Below are 21,674 nucleotides of genomic sequence, written 5' to 3'. Positions count from 1 at the left end.
AGCTACAGAGGAAAAAGAACCAGGAAGATGGAGAGGGTCTTTTCAGCAGCACTGCAGGGAGTTGGACTGGTTTCCCTTTGCTAGGTCTGTCACAACAGTGTCACTAACAGGTTGGCCCAAACCACAGGAAAACATCTACAGTCATTGAGGTCAGAAGTCTAAAGTCAAGGCTTGGTCCCTCTGAGGGCTGTGATGGAAAGACTGCTCCCTGACTTGTGGGTGGCTATCCCCAACTCCCATGGCATTCTCCCCATATCACTGTGCTACACTGCTCCCTTCCTGTGAGGACACCAGTCATACTTTGTAAGGGCATACACTGATGACCTAAGTTTAATTTGATTGTAAAGACCTTATCTTCAAATAAGTTCCCATTTGGGGGTATTAGGGATTAAAACTTCAACATATAAATCAGAAGCACAATTCAACCCATAACAACTTGGAAATACTAGTGAAGGTCTGAATTTTTAATGACCGATCTGAAAATGTGTCTTTGCACAAAACTTTGTACATAACAACCCAGGAATATTTGAGCGTTCCAGTTAATAATGAGAGTAGTGGAGGGTAGAAGGGGAAGAGGGTCAGGAAGAGGGAAGAAGAAAAGGAGGCAAGAGGAGGGACGGCAGGGCGCCGTCAGACCACCGAGCTTGCTGGGTGGAGGCTGAAAGGGAAACTCACCCCGCACTTGTTGGTTTTCTAACAGACCCTGAGCAAGCGACCTGGAGCATGCACAGGGCATTGCTAGGCTGCCTCAGCTCCCACAGACCTTCCTGCCCCGTATCTCACAGAGATGGCCCTGGGTCTGGTGACCATAGTAGCTCACTTGCTGTGAGGAATCTGGTAGAGGAACAGAGGACTACAGCTTTGTATGGAGGTGTCAGGAGAGACCACCACAGTGTTGAGAGGTCCACTGGGGAAGGAAATTCCTATCTAGCACAATCATTACACACTTGCACCTTTTTTCTCTAAGTGTGTATAAGTGCATGATGTGTGTATGCATGTCGCAGTGTGCATGTGAAGGTCAGAGGATACCTTTGTGAAGTCAGTTTTCTCCTTCCATCTTTACATGCATTCCAGGGATCAAACTCAGTTGGCCAGCATGGTCCACACTATTCCCTCTGAGCCATCTCAGCAGCCCACACACTTTCCTTTCTTTCTGCTTCCTGAAGACACCTAAAGCTTTCGTGGCAATGGGCATACCTACTACAGTCTGCCACAAAGTGGGAAAGGGCAGGCCAAAAGCGCACCTCAGAAGAGTTTATTTTGTTCTTTCAGGTCACATGTCCTCCATAGAAGATACTGCCATGGAGTCAGAGGGAGAGAATGTAAAGGATAGCAGGGCTCTCTGGCCTCCCAGGCCCTCCCAGCTCTCCAGCTTGCTGAGTGTGCACACTGCCAGGTCATTAATGCAAAGCTTTGGTGAGTTTCCCAGATACTAACACCTGAGCATCAAGGCAGAAGGGGAACAGAATCAGCACACTTGTATGGATGGCCTGAAATAAATTACAGGCCCAGCTGGGCCAGGGGCTCTGGCTCCACAGGACTCCTGCTCTGCACTCCTGCTTAGAGTGGGGGCTCACTTTGACTGCGCTCAAACCCTACTGGATAGCAGCAGCAGGGTCTCCCCAGGTGATCCTAACACAGAGTGAAGTTTGAGAGCCATTTATCTAAGCAGCAGGCTGCTCTGAATGCTACAACTCAAGCCAGTTCAAACAGTGATAGACACTACACAAGGCAGGCGCTTTGGGGGCAAACCTCCTATGTTAATGTACCTTCCAGGTGCCCTCTCTTTTATCGTCAGTTAAATCCTACCATGCAGGTTGAGCAGGCCCAGAGGCAGCTCTGTTATTTCAGCCTTTTAAACATATGCTCCATGGCTTTGAGCTAAACATGCCAGAAATGTGTCTCTTTCCTTCTGGAATTATGACCTTAAATTGAGCATGCTCAGGAATGGGCCAACCCACTATATGAATATGTAGAAGCTCCCTGATAAATCCTGCACTTCCTTTGTCAAAAGTTGCTTTGGAAGTAACTGTCCACTGGTGCTCCTGCCATTTCTCATTTGCACTCACAGAGATACCAACTCTCTGAGGCCTAGGACGATAGAATCTTCTAATAATGAGCATGTGCTTTCTTGATGGCCAGTATGTGACTGTGTGGACCAGGTGGGAAGAAAAAGGGACAGGCAATTCTGAAGCCTGTGACAACAGGAAGACAGTCAAGTATATTTAACCCTTCATACGCAGCTCACTCAAGTTCTTCGTTTTTCTTTTGGGGGGGGTCAACTTCTAGACCTTTCCTTCAAATGGGCCCAATCAGACGATGTGTGTTGCTATCCTAGATTCTTGTTTAGTTCGTTTGTGTGTTCTATCTTAGTTTAATTTCTTTAGCTTAAGAAACCAGATTGCCAGAGTAACTAAGAGAAGCATTTTATCAGGTTAGCCCTAAGTCAAACCCAACTTGGTCAATTTCACTGTGTCCCAGGGTCACCTACCATTTGAGGGCTCACAAATAAAAAATCAACCTGTAGCTCTGCAGGCTGCTGCGTCTTGTTTTGTCTCCCTTTAAAGTCTCGTGACCCTGATGGCTTTCTCCTAAATTTATTAACATGTTTCTGTTTTACTAGTTAGCTTCGCTGTCCTCACCCCTCCCCTTCTGATTACCACCACTCATTATTCCCAGTCCAGCCAAATGAATCCATTCCCAGAGCCCACTTTAGAGGCCAGCTGGCTAGGCACAGGCTCACAAATTTCCCAGTGTGGCACTGGAAAGACGCTCCAGGTTGGAAACAGAGAGACCCTGCATCAATAATTAGGAGCATTGGAAGAAGACACCTGATGCCAACCTCTGGTTTCTGCATGCACACACACTAGTTGCATATGTGCACCCACATGTACTCGAACATGCATATACACAATTTAAAAAATCATCCATATGGCTGGAATTCTTGAGAATAAGCCTTTAAGTACAAGTCACTCCACATGGTACTGTTACTTCTTTCTTGTCAATGACATTCACTAGTTGATGGAGTCACACGTAAGAAAAGAGACCAGGAGGGAAGCGAGTTGCCCGTATCTGCTGCTATACTGCAGGAATGTTTGCAAGCCTCAAAGATTTGCATTCAAGTCACACTTGGTTCTGGCCTGGACCCACCTTCCTCTGCCTGGCTCTGAAGCTTCCAAGCAGCATCTTTGTGGAAACCAAGAATGTGCTTTCTGTATTCACAATCGCCACAGGTTGTGCAGTCGCTCCTGTTGGAGACAACGCAGTTTTGCAGACATCTTCATCAATTTCAACAAATTATGATTTCAGAATGTCTTTTTCAATTCTTCCTATGGGCCCTGGCATGAGAAAAAACTGGAGGCTAGATCAGGACAGGTGTGAAAACAAAAGGAGTTTTGGCTTCTCCCAGGCGCAGGGCTATTCTCATCCGTTTCCAGTTTTACAGTGTTCCGGGTTAATACGAGGACCTCTGAGATCCTAGAGCTCCATCCTCAACTAGTTTTGGGAGCTTTGATGCTGTCTCTAACAAGCTTTCTGTATGGACTTAAAAGGCTCAGCTCAAACTACAGTAAGAAAGCAGCTCATTTTGGCAATATTGCTTCCTCTGAGCGTCCCCTCAGCCCATACTGCTCCTGGGTCCATTAAAAGTGGTTAGGACATAGAGGCCACAGTCAAGGGGGCTAGAGGATTCTCTTGACCAATGTTACCATAACTCAAGTAATGATCTAATGGTTAGGACTTTAGAATTACTATAAATAAGACAGACATGGTGGTGTATGCCTGTGAACCCAGCATTTGGGAGACTGAGGCAGGAGAATCAAGTGTTCCAGGTCAGCCTGGACTAGACAAGGAGCCCTTATCTAAAAATAAAAACAACACCAAAAAAAAAAAAAAAAAAAAAAACTAATAATAGCTAATGGACCCAGGGTTTAGGAAACAACAGGCTATGTAAAAGGAAGAAACACAGGGCTGGAGAGATGGCTCAGTGGTTAAGAGCACTGACTGCTCTCATAGAGGATCCCGGTTCAATTCCCAGGACCCACATGGTGGCTAGCAACCATTCATAACTCCAGTTCCAGGGGATCTGATGCCCTCTGACGTCAGGCACTGCAGGACACAGGTGCACTTACACACATGCAGACGATACACTCATACACATAAAAATGATAAAATATTTTAAAAAGAAACACAAGATGTGGTATACATATATGGTGAAATTATTTTTCTGTCTAAAAAGAGGACATTCTGACATACATCATAAAGTAATGTTGTATCAATCAGAATAAGGTCACAAACGAGACAAATACCATGAGCTTCCACCAACGGGAGAAACAGTCACGTAATGAAGACAGAACGTGGTGATGGCTGCCAGCAGCTGGGCGAGGGCAGCTACTGGTACCAGAGAGTTCCAGTTTTGCATGAGGAAGAGTTTTGGAGGTGGGTGAGGTGACAATTCCATGATAGAAATGTACTGAAAACCACTGAACAGTAATTTTAAAATGGTTAAGATGGCAAATTTTATGTTATGTATATCTTACCACCCCCAAATTTTTTTTTGATGAAAAGAAAGGAACAGCTTGAACACTGTGATTCTCGGCAGTGGTATCGGCATTGCATCACTGAGCCAAACGCAGCTACATAATAGATAATACATAATACGTCCAACTCCCAGTGTTCCTCCCTTCCTTCTGTTGAAGGAAGCATTTCTTCCTTTTGCCAGTGAGAACTGACGTCTTAAAGTCACTGGCTCAGAAAACACAGCAGCTTTTAGCCAGCTATTCACCACTAGGAACCACTTGAAGCAGGAGGACGCAAGGAAGAGGGATGACCACCAAGAGCTCCCCCATGTGGTACAGCATTTATCTCCGAGAAATACGAGATGGAAGGATGGACAGGGACACACACACACACACACACACACACACACACACACACACAAACACACATGCACAATCAGATTTCTTTTCCAAATTAAAGTTATAACTTTTTGTTATATTCACTATCACTGAACCAAGTATCAAGAAAAAAAATCCCATCATGAATACTGTCATTTTTCCTTTCCTCCAAGAGAAACTGTTCCCTGCACTTCAAAAAAAAAAAAACACCTGTTTTGTGCAATAAGTAATTCATGTGCTCCAAGAAAACCTGTTTTTCCATCAATCGTTTCCCACTAAAATGGCATTTGTTAAGATTTACAAGTACATCCTCACGGATGGGCATCCTAAGAAATCTTTCATGGGGCAGGCAAGAAGGCACAATAGTGTAAAGGTGCTTGCCACCAAGCCTGAAGACCTGAATCCCATCCCCAGGACCCAGATGGTGAAAGGAGAGAACTGACCTACACACATATTATGGTACATCTACGGGAATGCCCCCACAACACAAATACAGTCATTTTTTAAAGGAAATCTTTTATGAAAAAAAAAAGTTTCTAGCATGTGCAAGGCTCTGTGTAACGTGAAACTAAGAAAAGAGCATTTGGAAAGAGGAAGGGGATCAGGCAGAAAAGGGGGGGATGAGAGGGTAGGGAAGTGGATGATCATATACATTACATATATGTATGGAAATACAATAGAACCCATTATTTTGTACAGTACACTATTAATATGAAATAATTAAAAGGGGGATGCATACTTTTATACTAGAAATTTGACCCTTTGGGCCTGAAAGTACTTTACAGCCATGGTGTTTGAAAAGAATTTATGAAACTGTTTTAACTGTCCAGAGAATTTTTTTAAAAAACAGGCTTACTGCATGATAAAAATATATTCTTATAAGGATTTGGGTTGTTGTTTTTTTTTTAAATTTTATGTGTATGCATGTATTGCCTGCATGTAGGTAAGTGCACCCGTGTCATGCAATGCCAGCAGAGGTCAGAGGAGGCTGCTGGTTCCCCTGAGACTGGAGTTATGGACAGTTGTTAGCTGCCATGTGGGTGCTGGGATTCAAACCTGGGTCTTCTGCAAGAACAACCAGTGTTCTTAACCACTGAGTCATCTCTCCAGCCCCAGATTTGGGTTTTTTTAATTTATGTGTGTGTGCCTGTGTAAGTTTATATGCACCATGTGCACGCAGGTGCCTAGAGGCCAGGAGAGGGGGTCAGATACCCCCTCTGTGTGAAGTGGGCGCTGGGATCCAAACTCTGGTCATCTATAAGAGCAGTGAGTGCTCTTAACTGCTGAGCTATCTCTCTGGCCCAAAGATTTTATTTATATTTTTAAAGTATGTGTACATGTGTCTGCATGTGACAGCAGAGCCTGTGGAGGCCGGAAGAGAGCATCAGAGCCACCTAGTGTGGGTGCTGGAAACTTAGTTCCTCTGGAAAAGCAGAATGCACTTAACCAATGAACTGTCTCCAGCCCTGTCATGTATTTAATGATCTGCTTGTTTTAAGTTACATCTATTTATTTATTTGTCTTGGTGAGACAGGGTCTCCCTGTAGCCCCAGCTGGCCTGAAACTAGCTATGCAGACCAGGCTGGCCTTGAACTCAGAGATCCCTGACTCTGCCTCCTGAGTCCTGGGATTAAAGGCATGCAGCACCATGCCCACTTACATCTATTAATTTATGTACGTGCACACATTTGCCATGATGCCCATGTGGACATCAGAGGACAACATGTAGGAGTGGGTTCTCTCCTTTCAACATGTGTGTCTTGGGGATGGACCTCAGATCAGGCTTGGAGGCAGGTACCTTTACTGGCTGGGTCATCTGGTTAGCCATGATGTTTTTATTTTTAGCTTACACACCTCTTAAACACTGAGATCTCACTGGTGCTTCCTGGGCTTACTTCCTCTTTTTTTTCAGGAAACCCCAATCTGGAGCCCTTGACCCTGGAGTGCGCTAGCTGGTAGTGATTCCTAGTCTTGCTTAACAGCACAGACTACTTACACCACTGGGACAGCATAGGCAAAGTGAAACTCCGAAACTTAGTTTGAACAGAAGTATATAAACTCAGTGTGGAAATGCTATTTTACTCTCATTACACATCTTTAATTTTCAAAACAAAACCAAAATTTTATCAATAAATCTAATTTCTCAAAAATTCTTTCAAAACAGGTTTAGAAATGAGATAAATGGACAAAACCCCCTGATGTACACTTGGAGAAGGAAGAAACAAGTAACAACTTAAGATTTTAAACACAAGAACAGATTGAGTCAGCCTGGGTGGGCCACGCTGTACTCCTAGCACTGGGGGGGGGGGGGGGGGGGGGGAGTGGAGACAGGAGGATGGCAAGTTCTAAGCCAGTCTGGGCTACACAGCAAGACCCCGTCTCAAAAAAGTCAAACAAAACAAAAGAACAGAATGAGCAAACATGTCATCCAGGATTTCTGATTTCTCTGACTCTTCCCCTGGGTACCAGCTGCCTTCACACAGATCTGCCTGATGGAGTCGCAGGAATACTTCTTAAAAACCAAAGAATACCCAAAATGACAATCACCAGGACAGAAATACCTTGAGAACACCACACCAAAGCCAATGACAGCATCTTGGACTTCAATGGCATGGTTTTATGAGGAACTGCCATTCCAGCAGGGAAGGACCTCCACATAGATTTTCTACCAGTCACTTTAACCTGAGGCAGAGACTGAGGGCACAGCAGTCAGCAAGAGACTCAACACAAATCAATTCAAAAGTTTATTAGACATAGAAAAAAACTAACTCTTCAAAGTCAATTCTTGTTTAGTTCCCTGTAAAATAATACACTTGAAAAGAAAATCACTACACTTTTGGTCCAAGAAATGTTGGGTTTCTTCCTTCTTCTTCAGATGACAGATGGATGCAGCCGAATCTACGAACGCGTGTACTTGCCCCAAATGTGCAGCATAAATACAGAAGCGATGAACAGAAGACTCATAACCAACACTGGAACAGGGCCACTAGAAATAGGAAGACAAGGCATGCTTACTTTAATAATATTATACTTAATATTAAAGACTGCTGAGGGGCAAGGTGGGGTGAGGCTGAACTCCCAGTTCATCCAGGAACACTGTTTACATCACCTGGAAGCATTTCCCAAATAGCTATGGTGGGTAAGTGAGAGTGTGATGGTCCCCAGGCTGTGCTAATAAAGGAGTCGTAGTCTCCGCCTTTGCTGAAACACAGCAAACTACATACAAACAAAACCATCTGATGGCCTAGAGATCAGGCTCTTGGATTCTAATTTAATGCACTTAATATTTTTCCACAATGAAAACAAAATCTTCCCAAACTGTTCAGGTGCAAATGATCCATTTACCGAGCTTCTCAAATTAAGATGTACTGAGAGAACCATCACTGTCTAATTACAACCATTAGACACTGCAGATGAGGAGTATCACATGTAATTTACAAAGTGCTTTGTTTTTTGTTTGTTTGTTTTTGGTCTTTTTGAGACAGTGTCCCCAATAGCCACAGCTAGCCTAAATTTGCTATGGAGACCAGGCTGGCCTCAAACTCACAGAGATCTGCTTGCCTCTGCCTCCATAAACTGGTATTAAAGGCATGTGCCATCTCGCACAGCTTACGAAGAGCTTTTAAATCTATGATCCCATTTGACTTGTACAAATTCATGACATGGGTGAAACAAGAATTAATCTCATTTTAAACCTAAGGAAATGTGAACCTCAGAGGGATTCTCACTTGCCTAAAAACACACCAGGACAGACAGGAGAGGCTTGAACTCAAGTTCTCTGATTCTACGCATGATGCTCATTTTTACCTCCTCAGAGTTATCGTCATGAAGAGCAAACATTCTACGCAATGTACTGACTTGTATTCCTAGGTTCAGTGCAGGAAGGAAATAGACTTTTCTCACCTGCCTGTCCCTAAATCAAATGCTTTTCCTATTGAGCGCTGGCAAGTGTGGTTTTTAAAGGGAGAGCCCCAGGACTGTGAGCAAGCTGTGAAAACCTACTCTAGGTGCTGCCTCACTGGCTCCTGCCCACACCAGGTCTGTCTGGAGAATTCAAGAGGTCTCACTTCTCCTCCCAGATACAACTGGGGAGCAGAGAGCAGAAAGAGACTTCAGAAAAGGAATCTTTATAGTCACAGAGGCGGTGTCGGGCCCTGGGTGAGGCAGCAGGAATTAACAGACTGAACAAAGAGGACTCAGGGTCTCTGCTACGGCGCTTTGTTCTTCCAAAGTTTGCAGTTAAGGAAGAAAACATGCTGCTGCACTTGCACCTCCTCCCCTACCTCAAGGCACGACTCTCACAGGCTTGCCTGTGGCCCGCTATCCCCGTCTCCCAACCCGTGAAGGGTGGTTATTCAGTACCTATTCTATAGGGTTACAGACATACACAACAGATTTACAATAGATTCTCAGGCCATGCTGAGAGCTATCAGCCTATCAATCTTATTATCAACCTGAAAACATTACTAAACTCCCAGAATGAGCCCAAAATAGCTCAAAGATGTTGCCTGACTGTAGACTTGTAGGCAGGAATTCCTACAGTACCCTTTCATCAGAGCACCTATCTCTGATCTCTGATATGATGGGGACTTGGCTTATGACACCTCAAGGAACAGCTTCTAACAGGACCTGGGTGGCCGTGAGCCTCGGCAGCAACTACAGGAAGGCTGGAGCAAGTGTAAGCCACACAGGGGTTCCCCACCTCCTTGAGAGGGGTTTAAATGACTCCCCTGGATACTCAGAAGAGAAACAGAATTCAAAGGTCCTCCCTGAAATACTCAGAAAAGTCACCTCTAACAAGAACATTAAAAGAAAGTCTGTCAGAATACTACCAGTTCACATAGCCCCAACCCCAAAATGGCTTCCTAAATACACACTCACAAGTCTCCAATATTCCAGGAAAAAGCATCAGCCAGGCCTAGTGACACATATCTACAATCCCAGTACTCAGGAAGCTGAAGCAGGATGATGGAAAAATCTGGACAAGCCTGGCTACCTAGTGAGACTTTGTCTCAGAGAAGGGTAAAAAAAAAATCAAAACACAAACAAAAAACTATTAGGAAAAAACTCAATAAATAAACCAAATCTCAAGAATTCTAGGGATGTCTTCATAAATTAAATTCATAATCTATATCAAGTTGCTACTCAAATCAATTAAACTAACCTTGTTTTTATCTCTATCAGTCAGGGAGTATGGAAAGAATGTGGGCCTCAACAGTCAAAGATGTGGCTCCGTCTTGGCCGTGTTTGAGTGTGTCACTGTCTCTGAACCTGAGCGAGTACTGCACAAAGGAGAGCTGCTGGTATTATTCCCTGTCCACTGGGCTCCGTCAGGAAACGGGGACAAAGGGTATAGATCTGGAACTGCTCCAATGTGAGGTCTCCCATAGTACCAGGAACCCTGGCAAGTGAGGTGAACGAGGCATGGGGACAGGGGTTTCTTAAGATAGTCATTTCAGTTAATGAGCCCTCCCAAGGCTAAGCTTAGAAAGTGATCTATTTATCCTCCTGGGGCCACTTGCCACCCTCCAAAGGTGAGGAAGTCAAGGAACTTTGGGTAACGCCGCATAATGGGAAAACTTTCATTAGGCTGTAATAGTATCAGCTTATGCCTTTAGGAAAACTGTGAAAAATCACCCAATTCCTATTCAAATAGCTCCTCCTATTTCTCAGTGTGGGTCAAGAACACCAAATGAAGAGCGATGTAGAGCGATGTCATCTAATTAAGCAGCTTCCCTCCAGTTCTCTCTGTGCCATCATTTACCCTGACACAGTTACATGAGGCTCTTATTTTCCAGAAGGGTATCAAACTTACACTTTGAGCCCTGGGGAATCTTCTGTGTAGAATCGCCACATCCCCCCAGTGCCTGCCGAGGTAGTGCGACCTGCGCTCCTGGTTCCACAGCTGGCATTTTTCCTGAAAGAGAGAAAAATATTACTACTGGCCTTTTTTCAGAAATTCTTTAAATACTGTCTCAAGACATGCTTCCATTATATGTGAGGAGAAAACTCCTTTGCCGGTATGAACTCAAACCCTACCTTCACCCCGCTGAGCATATCTACTGTGGACTGCGTCCATATACCAGTGAGTACAGTATCTGCCAAGTATTTGCTGTTCACCATTTTATAAGTGAGGATAACTGACTCAGCATTGGCTAATCAAAAGCGTTTAAAATAAAAGATCACACAGGCTAGCAAGTGGCCAAGCTGCCACGTGAACCCAGTTCTGGTCCCAGCACCCATCTGTTGCCCACAACATCCAGCCTCCTCGCTGGACTATGCATCTCAGTTTCTCCTCATGGGAACTTCTGTGAAGCCAAGTAACAACCCCTGTCTATAAACACCCTTAACCTAAATGATCTCATTTTAAATAACTACTTTAAAAGATGTTTTAAAATTACTGTGTTTATTGCAAATGAAACAAAAGGTATCAAGCTTTAGTCAAGTCCCCAATGCATGTGATGAATGAGAACTCTGCAATCCGCTTTAGCCATTTGGACACACTGACCATAGATCTTGGAAAGGCAGAATGTGAAAAGGCAGAAAATATCCATCCAGAGCTTGTTCCTTGCAAAGGGACCAGGGTTGACGTGCTGGGCCGTGTAAGAGGTCGCCATGGCAAACAGCAGGCTGAAGATGCTGACACACAGGCCAAGCCCTGAGTTGGATTGTCCCAACTCTGAAGAACCCACTTTCCTAGCACTATCCTTCTGTGCAGGGACACTGCCAGCCCCACTGCAAATCTCAGCCCTGTGCTACAGTGGCATAGCATGGGGCTGAGCAGAAAGCGGCAAGGGGAGAATCCAAAAGGCATCTTCTTCAGCCCATTTATCACAACCTCAAGTCTTGGGTGAGGGGGGGGGGGGGGGACTGTCCCACCAAATCCCAATATCCCCTCCCTTAAAGTCCCATTCCTGTATGTATAGACTGATGATCTTGATTGGTCCTAATGCTCATCACACCCATCATGGCCTTGACATGATACTTGGAATGCCTGTCTATAGCCCAGGGAGCTTGCCCTACTGTGAGTGGAAGAATGGAGCCTTGGTTCCAGTCTTACTCTAGTTGTGCTCATCAAAGAATTCTGGAAGTGTCAGTACCAAGGACCTGGGTCTACTGTACTAGAGATTTCACTTAGGTTACATTAGTTGTAGGTTACAGTAGCCTGGAAACTTACAATTCCAGGTATGACTGTTTCTATGAGAAAATTGATTGTAAATAGCAAACAATTTTGTACAGGGGTTTGCAGAGCCCACGCCCCTAGAATCTGAGCTGAAAAATAAAACCAGTCCACATAGAAAGTCACTGTCTGAGTCACAACTAGGACCTGTGCACTTGCAACTATCCCCACAATCTCCAAATTCAGTTCTGTCTTCAAAGCTGGAATTTTGGGATCCTCCACGGTAATCACCATGGAAGATTTTCACTTCCGCTGGCAGTGGGACAGAGCAGAGGATCTGAAAATCAGGGCCCTTAAAAATACCAAAATGTACTAAAAATACCCTTCATTCCCTCATCGGAAAGCTAAACAGAAGTTCCTAACAGAGTCCACTTTAATCTCTTAAATTTGGGGTCTGTGCTTTTCTTCTTCCTGTACCTTAAGCAAAATGGAATTCATACATACCACATACACGCTTTGGTCCACCACAGTGGCTGTGGCAGTTGCTGGAGCAAACCAGCTCACTGACCTCAGACTTACACTTACCCTCCCTTTTGCCTAGGCAGCCATCCTCCCCAGACCATGATCTGGTCCCATGTGTCTCACATGTCTCTATTCATAAGCCACTCATCCTCAACACCTACCCAAACTAACTCTCCATCCCCATCCTATCCCCAATACCCTCCATTGCCCACCCAGCATCATGGATTTCATAACCTTCATCACTTAACATTGTATTATTTATTTGGCTTATTTATGGTTTTCTGCACTGGAAAATAGGTTCATGGAAGCCCTGCCTATTTTGTTCACAGATACTTTCTCCAAGGTAAAGCACTGCTTGCCATATAACAGATTCAGTCATTATTTACTATCTTAATATCCCTAATTATTCCACCCTCTTAATATCCCTAATCCCCAATAATTCTGCTAGAACACTGTGCAGCACTTCCGTTTATGGTTTCCAATGCATTACCGATCCTTTTCATCCTTGAAGCGATTCCTTTTACACTGCATTATGCAGAACAAGGACTCCAACCCCACGTTAACCTCAAATCCTACACATTTCTTCTTTGAGGCATTATTACTGTTACTTTACTCATGAGAAATGCAAATCAGCATGCTACATAATACAAAGCATTATTAACCACAAGCTTCAACTTCTTTTTGGATTTGGAAAGAATGGAAATACTCTTAAGACAGCCACGAGCAAATACCATGTTCTCATAATATACTGCTTAACCAGCAACAAGCTTCTAGGAAAGAATCTTGTACAGGCTCTCTATATATATAGGCTACCTAATTTCTTTGGCCCTATAAAACTGAACCCTAAAAGATGCCATCTCATATCTACTTCATTTGTGCAAATGGCTATTTTATTTTTATTTATTTATATTTATATTTGATAATGTGATAGATACCTTCGTTTTCTTTAAAAATTTTCAGATAGCCAAACTTCCCTACCACTACCAGAACAATTCCCCAATGCACTATGCATGTCTACACAACATGTTTTCATTCTAGCACAAGAATCTCTGAAACCACAGGTAACAACAAAATAGTACTTACTCCAAGCCATACAACCTAAACTGGAACTCAATGGACTTTCCTCAACTGTCTTAGTAACAGAACACTCACAATCATTCAGGACAGCCTCCCCATTTCTGACAGTTCTATCACAACTTCCTTCTCTGAGCTGACATCTGCTTCAAGTATGTTCAAACCTTATCTGGTTAAGATTTACAACTGCATATTTTGATTCCCTCCTATAATCAATAAAAAAGCCCCATCTTTTAATCCTGTTTTTTGTTATTATTATTTGGTACCAGGATCAAGCCCAGGACCTGTGTATACTCTCTACTACTGAGCTACAACTACTAAATCCCCAACCCTTCCTCTTCACATTCTTCTTTTTTAAAAGTTATTTTTATTTTATGTGTATGAATGTTTTGCCTGCATGTGTGTAAGCGCGCCACATGTGTGCATCCAGAGGCCAGAAAAGGGCGTCAGAGCCCCTAGAACTCCATGGAGTAAGAGATGGCCAGCCACCACATGGGTACTGGGTCCTCTGCAAGTGCAGCCAGTGCTCTTAACCACTGAGCCATCTCTCCAGACCCCCACCTCCTTCACATTCTCAAAGATACCCTGATTGCTGTGCCATAATTTATGACAGGAGCTGGGAAAGAGATGACTTGGGAGATTCTCTATCAAGGTAGAGTGGTCTTGTGATATTAACAAAATGATATGGAAGGGAAAGCAAGGACATATAGCAACTACCTACAGAATTGAGAAGGCATCAGGAAAAAATTATCCCTGAACTTAGTATTGGAATAGAAACAGAACCTGGGAGCTGGACGCGATGGCACCTCACCTATAATCCCAGCACTTGGAGAGGGAATTTAGGATGAGTCTGAGTTCAAGGCCAGCCTGAGCTACATAAGACTGTTTTAAAAAAAAAAAAAAAAATTAAATAGATAGATGTTGGGAAGGGTGCTGGTGGCCTAGAGGATAATGAGTTCAGAAAACCAAGTTCAGAATTGCTGGATTACAGGAGGGAAACCAGCTAGGACAGAAAACTGCCAAGAACCCTGGTGTCCCTCCTCACCCCCACCCCACCCCCTTATCTTCAGCATTCAACCACAAGAAACTAACAGAGAGCCTAAGTGGAAGAGTGCGGGCGGGAGGATGGATTGTAGTGTTAATGAACCGAAGAGTTAGGCAGCAAATGCAAAAATGGGTGAGCGGCTGCGGGCTAAACTTAGTCAACGGAAATGGAGGAGGAAAAACCTTTCCTGTAAAGTCTGGCAAATGCCTGGTTAGAGAAAATACAATAAAAATAAAAAACGGAGTTGGATGTCCTGGTTTCGGGTAAATAAGTGTACAGCAGCGACATTTAGATATACGGAGATATGGCTGGGGATGGGAAATTAGGATGACAGACTTGAATCAGACGAGTTATGTGAAACTGAGTGCGTATAGGGCAAAACTCAGCAACAGGCACCAGCCTAACGACATAAGTATCCCCAAAGTTGTTGCTGACCCTATTCTAATTCAACTTCTCTTTTAACTAAAGTGGTGCGTACTACTGAGCAAAGGGTGAAGTGTTGCCTCCCTTCCAAAAGGCCTTTAACTATATCACCGCCACATCAGCTGGGACTCAAGCGGGTCTTCACGGAGCACGAATTCTAGAGCCCTCCACCTCTTCCGCAAAGGCGCCGGCCGCCAAGACCCTTACCTCTGCCGGACGGTGGATCCCGCCGCCCGAGCGGCCACCGCTTTGCTGGGAGAGCGTCCTGAGGAGCCCACGTTGGTGCCACTGGGGGTCGGACCCGGCTGCAGAGGGAGAAGCAGACCGTGAGCATCGCGCGCCCTCCCCGACCCCCGCACCCGACCCGGAGGCTCGGGAAAGAATCTATGCCCCAGAGGAAGGGGAGATGCAAGACAGGAGCCAGAGAGCCCCCAGAGATGTGGGGTCCGCGTACCATCTTGAAGCCGGAGACCAGAAAAGGTAGCAGGACAGCCCGAAGTTGCCGACCGCGGCAAAGACCCGGGGAGAGACCGGCTCAGGTCCCGCCCCTGGCCGGCTGGCAGGGTCCTCGCAGAAGCTAGGACGCCTGGGCTGTCCTAGCATATGCCTGTAGGAATTCTACCAAAGACGGCTGCGCCAGCGGCTGAGTGGAAAGTAAAGACCTTTGGCCTCTTCTGTTTGGCTCACAGAGTCCTTCGTGGGGCCTTGTCTCTAGCAATGGAAGGCTTCGGGAAAGGTCAAGTGAGAAATTTAGTCAGGCAGTTATTTGGAGCCTATAAGTTTGCCGCTGATGTGGCCTAAACTGACGCATACGTAGTGGGGCAGGGTCGGTGTTCATTGGCCAGCTGGAGCTGGGGCGGGACTTGCAGAAGCCCAAGCCAAGGGCGCAGGTGCGGCCGCTCTGCCATGGCGGAGAGGCAGGGCCTGGCAGGTGACCCGGTTCCCAGCCCTTCTGTGCTGTTCCTGCACCCGGACCTGGGCGTGGGCGGTGCGGAGCGGCTGGTACTGGATGCTGCGTTGGCGCTGCAGGCGCGCGGCTGTCAGGTGAAGATATGGACGGCGCACTACGACCCGGGCCACTGCTTCGCGGAGAGTCGCGAGCTGCCAGTGCGCTGCGCCGGGGATTGGTTGCCGCGCAGCCTGGGCTGGGGCGGCCGGGGCGCCGCCGTCTGCGCCTACGTGCGCATGATCTTTCTGGCGCTCTATGTGCTGTTCCTCGCCGACGAGGAATTTGACGTGGTAGTGTGCGATCAGGTGAGGGGGGGACCTCTGTCCGTGGTTGCAAGTGACTTGGAGAAGTCCTGTGGGAGCGAGTCTGTCTCGAACTTTAGTGTGGAATCTATCTTTAAAGTTGCACGTCGCAGAACCCTGTTCAGGAAACTTTCATCGAGAGCCCTTGAGATAACTGTTCAGATAGTTGATATAGTCCTCTGACCGAAGTAGATAGACCCCGGGGGCCGCCCTGAGGAACAGTAGAATTAAAGTCGCCTTTAATCACTCTGCTTCTAACTCCGTTTGGTCTTCTCTGTTACTGCTATTGTCTACTTCCAAGTCCCATCCGTCCCACTGTCTCCAGTCTTCCTAACCCCGCCACTCCGGTATTTAGCAGTGTCATGGACTAAAGTCAAGCTAAACCTGTCACATCCCCACTAAAACTTTAACGTGGTCCCTGTTGGCCTTTGAGGAAACTGCCAAAATTGATTTGTTTTGTTCTGGCTAGCTGTGTAGCTTCAGGCTAGCCTCCAACTCAAGACCCCTACCTTCCAAATGCTGAGATTAGAGGCGTAGGCCACCAGGCCAGTTGGAGTCCAAGTTCTTGGTAAATAGCATTCATCTGGATCTGCCCTGTAGTCATACTAGACTTGTTTCTTAGGTGTTTTCTAGCCGCGGGTATCCATGTATGTAAGTGTGTATACTTGAATGTAGAGACCAGCAGTCGGTGTTAGGTTTCTTTCACAATCACTCTCCACCTTTAAGACAGGGTCTCACTGAATCTGGAGCTGGAAGATTTTTGGCTAGACTTACAGGCATGCACTGTCACTCCTGGCTTTTAAGTGGGTACTAGGCATCAAACAAGTCTGCAGAGCAAGCACTTTACCAACTGAAGCCATCTCCCAACTCACATTTTTATATCGATAAATAAAATTAGGAGCATAAGTTCATATTCTGATGTACTGTGATTTTCTTCCTGCATTTTTCCCTTATCACTAACATAGTGACTAGGTCTTTTTGTGAATAGATCTGTGTCGTAATGAACATCCTTATACACATAACCTTTGAGTAAATTCCTAGAAGGGAAACAAACCATGGGTCAAAGAGTTAATTCATTTTCTTTGGTTTGTTTGCTTGTTTTGCGTTTTGGTTTGGTGTGGTGTGGTTTTTTGTTTTTGTTTTTGAGACAAGGTCTCCCTGTAGTCCCAGCTGGCCTGGAACTCGCTGTGTAGACCAGCCTGGCCTCAGTCTCACAGAGATCTGCCTGTTTCTGCCTCTGCTTCCCAAATGTTGGGATTAAAGACATGTGCAACCATGCCCTGCTTGTTTTTGGTTTTTGGTTTTTGTTTTTTGAGACAGGGTGTCCCTATAGCCCCAGCTGACCTAGAACTGCTATGTAGACCAGGCTGGCCTCAGACTCACAGAGCTCCACCTGCCTCTGCTTCCCAGTGCTGAGATAAAGGTGTGCACCACTGTACCCAGCAGTGCAGCTCATTTTCAATGTCTGTAGCTGTTTCCAAATCACCTCCCAGAGGTGTCACTTATTCTCCCAGTCTCTGATAGCATCTGCTACCTCAGGCTCTCACCCACAATGGAAATTTTCAGCCATTGTAATTTTAATCAAACTGATGGGTAGAAAGAGCATCACATTTGTAGTTGGGCTTGTTTAGTTCTGATCCTGAGTTACTCTGAACCAGCCTGAGGAAGCTGTATACTTGCTGTTAATGTCGACTTGTCCAAAACCCTGTGAATCAGTAATCACCAGACAGCTGAGATATGACAGAGAAAACATTGTGGCCTTGGAAGTAGGAGACCAGACCTGGATTCGAATTCCATAGCTACTGCCTTAAGAAGCTTTGGATAAATTACAGTGTGTCTCTGAAGCTCACCTTCGAGTGTTACTTAAATGAGCTGAGGATTAAGTGATTTGTAAAGAGTAAATAATAAGACAGTCACCAAGAATGCCAGTCTGTAGTTCATGCTCAGTAACTTGGGGTAATATTTATTGAGTGTATACCATGTGATGAATCATGTCATAATTACAGAAGTCATATGGATTCTTTAAACTGTAATTGTCATTATGTGATACAGTTGTTCTAGTTTGTGTCTAGTTTGTGACAAAACACTGACCAAAAGCCACCTGGGAAAGAAAGGATTTATTGCATCTTACACTTCCAAGTTCTGGTAAGAACCCAGAACAGGAACCTGGAAACAGAAACTGACATACAGACCACAGAGGAACAGCTGCTCACTGGCTTATCTGGCCTGCCCTTAGCTGTTAATTATACAATCCAGGACCACCAGCCCAGGAGTGGCACCACCCACAGTGGGCTGAACCCTTCCACATCACTTAACAATCAAGAAAATGCCTACCCCCCCCCCTAAAAAAAAAAAAAAAAACTTAGCCAAGCATGGTAGCACATGCCTTTAATCCCAGCACTCAAGAAGCACAGATGGGTGGATTGATACAGGTTTCAAGCCAGCCTGGGCTACATAGTAAGGCCGTGTCTCAAAAAAAAAGAGCGATCAAGCTATCTTCCTTCACAAACCAATCTAGTGAAGGAATTCCCCAGTTAGGTTCCCTCTTCCCAGGTATGTCAGGTTGACACCCAAAGTCAACCATGACATTTTGCCCCTTGTCAACCACGGCATACACAGGCTTAATTTAAACCATAATCTTCGCTTTTCTTTGTCCCCAAGATCTCACATTAATATCATTAAAACATAATATCACTAAAACACAGTACACCTTTAAAAGTTCCACTGTCTTCAAAATTCTGTCACGTAACAATTCAATGTCTCTTTAAAATAATCCAAAGCCTCAACTCTGTGCTCCTGTAAAATGAAAGGTTGCATACTTTCTTATTTCAAAAGGAAGTAACCCGGCACACGCGAGCAAAACCAAAGTCCAGCAGTGCAGCTCAGTATTCAGTATTTGGGATTCACTTGCAGCTTATGGGCTTCAAAAGGCCTGGGCAGCAGTGTAACATGAAGCCCAGAAAGGAGATTACTTGATCACAGTCACACAGAGCTAATATTCAAACCCTGCCAAGCTTGTTTCTAGAATCTGCACTAGACTCCTCTAGCTCATTCATAGTTCCTTGGGAAGAAGAAGATCCTACAGCTACCGTGTCCAGTATACTAACTGCAAGCCACACATGGCTATTGAGTGTTTAGAGTGTGGCCAGGCCACTCTGAGATTCACTAAAGTGTAAAATAAAAACCTAATTTTGAAGGTTTGTATGTGTGCGTATTTGTGTGTGTCCTTGTGCATGTGGAGGCCAGAGGTCAACATCATCGGGCATCTTTCTCCACCCCTTTCCACCTTGTTTTTGGAGACAGGGTCTCTCACTGAACCTAGGCCTCAATGATTAGGCTAGACTAGCTGGTCAGCGAGTTCCAAGGATCCTCCTGTCTCTGCCTCCATAGCACACTGCACTCACAGACACACACCACCATGTGTGTTTTTAATTTTGAAAATTTAATTTCTGTTGGATAGCATTGTTAAAGGGGTAGCCACTGGACTGGAAGCTTTAAATGGTTCATATGCATTCTGCAGTCATCTCGCAGCCTTTGTACTGGGGCCTAGAGGGGCTCACAAAGCAGAAGAGCCCACAGATGCTTCTAGTTGGGGGGCCGTTGAGATGACCAGTCACTTACGTGCTGTTGATTTTGCTTGACTAGGTGTCTGCCTGTATCCCAGTGTTCAAGCTGGCCAGACAGCGGAAGAAGATCTTGTTCTACTGTCACTTCCCGGACCTGCTGCTTACCAGGAGAGATTCTGTTCTTAAGCGGCTTTACAGGGCCCCGATTGACTGGATCGAGGAGTACACCACAGGCATGGCAGACTGCATCTTGGTCAACAGCCAGTTCACAGCTGCCATTTTTAAGGAAACCTTCAAGTCCCTGTCTCATATAAACCCTGATGTTCTCTACCCATCTCTGAATGTCACCAGCTTTGACTCAACTGTTCCTGAAAAACTCGATGACCTAGTCCCCAAGGGGAAGAAATTCCTATTCCTCTCCATCAACAGGTACGAAAGGAAGAAAAATCTGGCTTTGGCACTGGAAGCCCTAGTCCAGCTGCGTGGAAGATTGACGTCTCAGGACTGGGATAGGGTTCATCTGATCATGGCAGGTGGTTACGATGAAAGAGTCCTGGAGAACGTGGAACACTATGAGGAGTTGAAGAAAGTAGTCCAGCAGTCAGGCCTTGAGCAGTGCGTGACCTTCCTGCGGTCCTTCTCAGACAGACAGAAGATCTCACTCCTCCACGGCTGCACGTGTGTGCTCTACACTCCAAGCAATGAGCACTTCGGCATCGTCCCTCTGGAGGCCATGTACATGCAATGCCCGGTCGTTGCTGTTAATTCAGGTGGGCCTTTGGAGTCCATTGTCCACAACGTCACAGGCTTTCTGTGTGAGCCTGACCCTGTGCACTTCTCAGAAGCAATAGAGAAGTTCATCCATGAGCCAGCCTTAAAGGCTACCATGGGCCTGGCTGGACGAGCCAGAGTGATGGAGAAGTTCTCCTCGGAAGCATTTACGGAGCAGCTCCACCAGTACGTCACCAGGCTGCTGGTGTGATCAGTTAAAAGTCTTTATAAGACAGGTGGCATTCACTATGATCGTTTTTATGGATTGTAGACCCACTTTGAAACCAAAAAAAGAAGCCTAGAATTGAGTGCAGGAGAGATCTTTTTAAAATGTGACACGCTTTGAATGTGAGGCACCAGTGTACCACACCTACCTGTTTCTTTACTGAAAAACATCTTTAGTGCTGTAATCATTCCAAATCTTACCAGTGTTGACATAAAAATGTTAGAAATGTACCAACAGACTATTTTAATTGTATTTTTCTGGATTATTTTTCCTCCATATACAAATGATTGATCATACTGTGCCTTAATTGGCTTTAATAGTTTAAGTCTTACCATTGTCAAAGTTGAACGATTTGACTTCCAGTTATACTGGGAACAGAGTTACTCTGGTTCCCACCTTCAATCCACTTAAAGTGTTCTCTGTCGAATATTGGAAATTTTTTGTTAAAAATTTGCTTGAATATCCATATCAAGAGTGCTCAGTATTGTTTTTACAAAGATAATTTGTTGTATTTATGCATACTGAGCCTTAACAATAAAAGATGTTTGACATAAGAGTCAATAAAGCATTAGGTCTTGTCTTCTGTGATCCATTTTGGATCACAGGTAACTGAACCCAGAAAACTAGGGTAAACTAAACAGCTGACATAACAGGGAATGTTGTCATATGTGTTATGTGCACTGTGTTGCCTTGTGTTACTGTGACAAAATGCCTGAGGTAATATGGAAGGAATAAGGGTTTGTTTGGGCTCAGGTTTTCAGAGATTTTGCCCATGGTTGCT

The 21,674-nt window shown here is 45.0% G+C and overlaps 2 protein-coding genes across 3 annotated transcripts; one reads left to right on the top strand and one right to left on the bottom strand.

Annotated features, from left to right (window-relative positions):
• Positions 1-7,623: 7,623 nt before the first annotated feature.
• Positions 7,624-15,671, bottom strand: Sec61b (SEC61 translocon beta subunit). The gene is made up of 4 exons (XM_008851893.3): positions 15,534-15,671; positions 15,287-15,384; positions 10,711-10,812; positions 7,624-7,881 (listed from the first exon to the last, which is right to left on the bottom strand). The coding sequence occupies exons 1-4, from the start codon at positions 15,534-15,536 to the stop codon at positions 7,794-7,796; spliced, it is 291 nt and encodes a 96-aa protein (XP_008850115.1). The 5' UTR covers positions 15,537-15,671; the 3' UTR covers positions 7,624-7,793.
• Positions 15,672-15,927: 256 nt separating this feature from the next.
• Positions 15,928-21,454, top strand: Alg2 (ALG2 alpha-1,3/1,6-mannosyltransferase). 2 transcript variants are annotated; one of them, XM_008851891.3, is made up of 2 exons: positions 15,928-16,123; positions 19,976-21,454. In XM_008851891.3, exons 1-2 carry the CDS (start codon positions 15,986-15,988, stop codon positions 20,876-20,878), a joined length of 1,041 nt encoding a protein of 346 aa, XP_008850113.1. In that variant the 5' UTR covers positions 15,928-15,985; the 3' UTR covers positions 20,879-21,454. The 2 variants fall into 2 exon arrangements, with proteins under 2 accessions (XP_008850113.1, XP_008850112.1); XM_008851890.3 differs by having other exon boundaries at positions 15,931-16,333.
• The last annotated feature ends 220 nt before the right edge of the window (positions 21,455-21,674 follow it).

The sequence above is a fragment of the Nannospalax galili genome, unplaced genomic scaffold, assembly GCF_000622305.1.
Source record: "Nannospalax galili isolate Female #2095 unplaced genomic scaffold, S.galili_v1.0 scaffold125, whole genome shotgun sequence".
Lineage (NCBI taxonomy): Eukaryota > Metazoa > Chordata > Mammalia > Rodentia > Spalacidae > Nannospalax > Nannospalax galili.
Note: the sequence above shows the minus strand (reverse complement) of the source record. Positions and strands in the feature narration are given on the sequence as shown.

Excerpts from the sequence above, each read along its gene's own strand:
- Sec61b (XM_008851893.3), bottom strand. Across the intron at positions 10,813-15,286 it reads GGATCCACCGTCCGGCAGAG|GAAAAATGCCAGCTGTGGAA; the intron begins GTAAGGGTCTTG and ends TCTCTCTTTCAG. Across the intron at positions 7,882-10,710 it reads GATTCCCCAGGGCTCAAAGT|TGGCCCTGTTCCAGTGTTGG; the intron begins GTAAGTTTGATA and ends TCCTATTTCTAG.
- Alg2 (XM_008851890.3), top strand. The coding sequence starts at position 15,986 with ATGGCGGAGAGGCAGGGCCTGGCAGGTGACCCGGTTCCCAGCCCTTCT. Across the intron at positions 16,334-19,975 it reads ACGTGGTAGTGTGCGATCAG|GTGTCTGCCTGTATCCCAGT; the intron begins GTGAGGGGGGGA and ends TTGCTTGACTAG.